Consider the following 5629-nt stretch of genomic DNA (forward strand, 5'->3'; position numbering starts at 1 on the left):
GCCATGACTACTAATTTAATCTTTCAACATGAAGACTTTCGAGTGAAGAAGAAAAAGAGATGCTAAAGTAGGCATTAGGTTTTACACTCTCTTCCCATTTTTTCCTTCCCTTTCTTTTATCAAAGGTTAAAAATGATCAATATAATTTGAACCTCTTCAATGTTTTTCTTTTAATCTGAAAAATGAATAAAAAATGAGCATTTTACATCTTCTCTCCATTATGCTGATTCAATATTAAAACATTTTTTGGGGGCTTAAAATTCATGAGATTCAGCTACTTGGTGACAGCACATGTTTGAAATCAAACCATTGCTCATGTTTAACTTGTCTACTGTCAAATTTCTTTACGTTCATGACCCTTTTAATGCTTTGAGGAAGTGATCGGAAGACTTGCAGTAAAGAATTACTTGCATCTGTTTCAGAAGAAGATATATTCAAGATATCTGAAACAGACAAATAATAGAGAAGTTTTTGATGAACATAAACTGCCTGCTTACTTTGACTTCCAGGATGCTTCAAATGAACGAATTGCTTGTCGAAGATTATGCTTTGAGTTCTCTGCGATTCTCTTTGCCAGGTCATGGGGTAAATCTATGCATTCTTGCTTAGCGATGAACTCCAAAACTTCAACAATCTGAAGATGAGCTTCAATAAAATATACTGAACTCAAATCCCAAACATCAAAGCTCGTGAATATGACCTGTATGTTTCTAAAAGAAAATAGATACAGTAGATCACCTCACTATCTGAAGCTGGCAGAAGTTTTACAATCTTGCAAAGATGCCTGATGATTTGAAGCTTTGAGGCATCAGAGCAGAAGAAGAAGATCTTGTTACAACCTTGGTATTTCTCCATGAGCCAAAGAAGATAATGTTGAGCATCTGTTGATAGCTTGTCAGCCGCATGGATAACAATCGCTGCAGGAAAAAAACATACATATATATATATAAAGAAAAGATATATGTTTCATAAGAAAACTTAGACAAGAGAGACCTACAGGCACAAACCTTATCCATAATACATCAAACTCAAGCAAATGTTTAACTCTTTATTTTATTGAGCTCAATTTCACATATAGAATGCACATAATTACCATGTACTGGAAGTTAAATAATACCGATATACAAAGTACCTCTGCAATTAGTACGATCACAATGTACAGCTTTGCCTGATGGTGTATGGGGGTCATTTATAAAAGACGCTAGAACATGCTTCTCATACCCATGCAAATCAGACAGATTTACCTCAACATGTTGAGAAGATATGCTCACATTTATGTCAATGCTGGAGAAGAATTCACCCTGAAGCATATATCAGCAGTTAATTATTTCAGTGAAGAGTTCATTTCTCAAAGTTCTTTAGTTTATGCTTTCCCCCTTTGAATTATGAATAATAAACATTCAAGCCAATGCATTTGAAAACATTTTACAATCGGCAAATGAGCTCTAATCATGAAAAGGTGTTAAGTAATAAGAAAAAAGAGAAATACCTTCAGCTCAATTTTCTTCAACTCATTATATGTCTGCAAAGAAGAGTTGTGAGATGCCATAAGGAACTATAGTAGAGTAATGAAATTTTACATGATTATTGTATCAGTAATAAATAAGTACCTTCAACTTCTCAGGTCCAAAGGCATCTCTTAAATATGCCAAAACCATAGTTTTCTTCCCCACTCCTGGAGGACCTTCAAATATAAAATGACTGCATGGCTCCTTAGCCACCTAAGAAGTCCAAACAGAAAAGATAAACATAACAGCTGGCTAAGGAAAACATTAAAAAAAAAAAGACAGCAAATGATGTACAAAGATTTAGCTATCTGAATTCATAAGATAAATACCTATGTTTCATTTAACTAAAAACCAAACTATCAAGAAAAAGAAGGGGAAAAAAAAGGAGAGCAACAAGGAAAACAAACAGGGTGGAGACCAAATTATGGTAAAGGAAGAACTAAGTGACAAGAACACATGCATGCACAATATATAGTGCAATATTGTTGTCAGATACTAATTTAACCACTGAGATTATGTATAATCCAACTGATTCATGTTCTCTCAAAGTCTTGAAGATGGAAAGTTGTTTGGTAAAACTTGGGAGACTAATCCTAGAAAATTTCATTGACAAATAATAGACATTCAGCTCAAGCTTTAGCAAATAAATTATATTAGATTAAGCTAAACAGTTTTTGAAGTTGTTTTTGAGGTGATACACTTGATCATCTTCTACTTTGATGATTAAAAGTTACACTTATGTTGTCAGGGTGCTTTATCGTTTCAACGAAGAGAGAAGAACCTTATGACATTTATTCACCATATACTAGGAAGATCAAAGACTTGATTTTCAATCATATCTATAACCAACGCCATCAACTTTGTCCCTACTATGTCAGGGAAAGTCAATTTTCATCAAGACTGCATTTTCTTTTATTCAACAGCATAACAGACTGCTATAAATTAAGTGAAGTCAAATCATTACATAGATTTTGAGCAATTGCTAGGAACTGATATTTCTTTTTCTTGAACGGAAAGTGGGGGAAGTAAGAAACTTCCCCCATTTTATTATAAAAGTATTAAAAAATTACAATGCTGTTTTATAAGAAAATATGGGAAAAGGAAACATAAAATGAGAAATTAAAGAATGGAAGACAATCTGATAGACAGGGGCTTGTGACTTTAAGATGATTTAGCCGAACATAAGTTATGCCACATTGAAAATGATTGAAGGGTTTTATGAAGAATAGAACTAGCTGAAGACTTTCGCTTATGAAAGATCCTGGAATTCCTTTCATAGCTAATATGCCACATTCAAGCCATGAATAGTTGATCCCATCCTTTCCTTATGGTAGATTGCACATTCCTTCTCCTCTATGACGGCCATAAAATCTCAAAATTATAGGGCAAACCCTCAATATAGAGACATGATAAAATAGGCAACCAAACAGGTTGAGTAAATGGGCATCTGATGAAGAGATGTGAAGCAGTCTCTGAATGCAGACCATATATCTTAATTTCAATTAATGATCTAACCTTCTGCAAATTTTAAGTTTACCAGAGCCTCCTAGCATGCACAAGCAATCATTGCATATCGCAATGCACTTGAGCATTAATATTTGATCCATTTATCTTATGTGCATGCAATCATTCGATATCGTAAAAGACTTATACATTTCTCCAACCTTATGATTACTTATAGTAAAGGTCTTTCTCCAAGCTCCCCATGCTGCAATCACATGACATCTCCAACGGCATTTTAACCAAGACTTATTTTAACCATTTAGCGAGGTCGGAATAGGATCGGATGTTTTCACGTATGATCTATGACTTTTCCATAATTAACCAAGAATTAAGGTGCTCATGTGAAAATAATGATGGTGATGAAGGTGATTTATGTTAATTTTTATATTATTAGGAGAATTCCCTGCATTAAGAATTTAACAAAATGTTAAGCTTACCATCCGGAGGAGCTCCTCGGCCCGGTCCCTGTTGCAGATGAACTCCTTCAAAGCTTTCGGCCGGTACTTTTGCGCCCAAACGAACCCGTCCTCCTTCGGCGACGAGGCGCTGATTACAACCGTCGATTCCCGATCCTTCCTTGATCCAACGGTGCCGATTGCATCGTCGGCGGCCGGGATCGGCCAGGGGATCATAGCAACAGCCGGCGCCAGCCGGGCCGGGACCGGTACCGGTTCACTCTCCCTCAAAGGCTTCTCCACTGGGTAGACCGCGGGAGGAGGGCTGGAACTCCTTCTCGGCGTGCAATCTTCGCTTCGCGACGACAATCCGAGATCCCAGGGCTCGCGGCGGGGATAGGGCGGCGAGGTCTTCGGCGGGGCCGGTGCGGCGGCGGTGGAAGGGCGGAGTCCGCAGTAGTGGATTCCGCTGCAGCACAACCAGGAGGTGCTCCACAGGTGGATCTTGTGGAGAAAGACGGAGGAAAAGGAGGAGGAGCGGGAGGAGAAGGCAAAGCTCTCGCGGCCGGGGCTGGGGGCGAGGCCCTTGTTGGCCCGGGTGGTGTTCCAGGAGGTGCAGCAGGTGCGGTCGCGGAGGCGCTCCCTGGTCAGGGCGGAGGAGAGGGTCGTGAAGGATCGCTTAGGGAACTGGTGGGCGGTGGCGGAGGCGGAGGAGGAGGGGATGGAGGGCTCGGTGGAGGAGCGGAGGAGGGGGCTGGGGCTCGCCATGGGGGTCGGGCTTTTGGGGGGCAGAGAGAGAAGGCACGAGGCATGACGCCTGTCGGGTACTTGGCGGTCGAGGTGGCTGATGATTTCTAGGTGGCGACGACAACAGCAAGGAAAACGAGTTGACTCGGAAGGATTTCTTCGGAGCCGGAGACAGAGACGTCTACATTTTCCGTACGGAATCCTACTTCTGGTATCCTGCGTGGGGCGGGTGCAGCTTTCGGGTCTGTGCCGCGGAGGAATGACGGCCTTTGGATCGTTTTGCGAGCTGTTCGGTTGGTGATCCAACGGTGATTTCGTGCGAAGGAAGGTTAATCATTCTTTGGCGCGAAAGACATAACCCGGTCCCGATCAATAAAAAAATCAACACGATTTGGTCCAAGGGGGCCCCCTGAACTCGATCAACCTGGTCACCAGTCGAAACTGACCAAATAACAAAGAGCAAATTGCAAACAAAGGGTTGAAGCACACATGGTTGGGTTGGAACTAAGAGGGAGGCGCGGGATGGGTTTTACTTGAACTGAGCTCAAGAGGGTCGCTGCGTCAACCGTAGCTGTCCTGGAACGATGGAACTGCCATGCTTGTGTGGGATCCACACGATACATGCGCAGTCCACACAATCATGGCCATCCCGGCTTACTAACATGGATGGTCGTGATTGATCTACCAACACTCCCCGTTCACCCCGGACTAGAGATGATCCCGATATCTTTCTCTATTTTTTAAATAAATGACTGATATTCACATAATTAAGATGTCTCTCTTCTACTACTTCTTCTTTTTCTTTTTCTTCTTCTTCTTCTTCTTCTTCTTCTTCTTTTTTTTTTTTTTTTTTTTTTTTGAAAATCATCCTTGCATGACGTTCCAATAAACCTAACAAATCTTTATTATTTAAAGTCATGATTGAAAAAAAGACGACGCAACAACAGCGGCAGAATAATGCATGCCTTACGTACAATCATGAAGCTCTACTAAATGAGAAAAAGACAATTAATATCTCGATAGTTTGTTCATCAATATTTATGAAATTAAAATTAACCTCAAAGAAGAAAAAAAAAAAAGTTAAAAAAAAAAATCTACTTTCAATGAAGATAAATTTCTTAGACATGGCTTGTAAACAAGGGTTGCAATCCAAATCAAAAATTTGTTAATTGAAGAATGGCTTATCTATTAATAAGTCAAAAATTTAAATTTATATTTAATTTTTATTAAACAGTTGCCCAACTCAAAACGTATGATTCAATTTTATTGAATATATAGAATTAAATTTTCTATCAAGAAAAAGAATATATAGAATTAAGTTAAATAGATTAAACAAATAAAATAGAGTTTTAACAAATTAAATAGATTTAAATGGGTTAAATATACTAAATAGAATGTATTAAATAGGATGGAAACAGGTTAAATAGATTTTAAATAGCTTAAATAATTTTAAATAGATTCAACGGATCTTAAATA

The 5629-nt window shown here is 39.0% G+C and overlaps 1 protein-coding gene across 2 annotated transcripts in view; it reads right to left on the minus strand.

Moving 5' to 3' along the window:
* Positions 1 to 4391, minus strand: part of LOC140857121 (replication factor C subunit 3-like) — a 6053-nt gene extending 1662 nt beyond the window's left edge. Inside the window, exons 1-6 of one of the 2 annotated variants that reach the window (XM_073255516.1) lie at positions 3449 to 4388; positions 1611 to 1721; positions 1490 to 1522; positions 1133 to 1301; positions 739 to 917; positions 498 to 634 (exon numbers count right to left, since the gene is read on the minus strand). In XM_073255516.1, the coding sequence (XP_073111617.1) occupies positions 498 to 634; positions 739 to 917; positions 1133 to 1301; positions 1490 to 1522; positions 1611 to 1721; positions 3449 to 4174 (1355 nt within the window). In that variant the 5' untranslated portion in view covers positions 4175 to 4388. Of the gene's footprint in view, positions 1 to 497; positions 635 to 738; positions 918 to 1132; positions 1302 to 1489; positions 1523 to 1610; positions 1722 to 3448 lie in introns of both variants that reach the window. The other variant, XM_073255517.1, reaches the window with a different exon arrangement.
* Between the last annotated feature and the right edge of the window lie 1238 nt (positions 4392 to 5629).

This window comes from Elaeis guineensis, chromosome 4 (assembly GCF_000442705.2).
Source record: "Elaeis guineensis isolate ETL-2024a chromosome 4, EG11, whole genome shotgun sequence".
In the NCBI taxonomy this organism is placed as follows: domain Eukaryota; kingdom Viridiplantae; phylum Streptophyta; class Magnoliopsida; order Arecales; family Arecaceae; genus Elaeis; species Elaeis guineensis.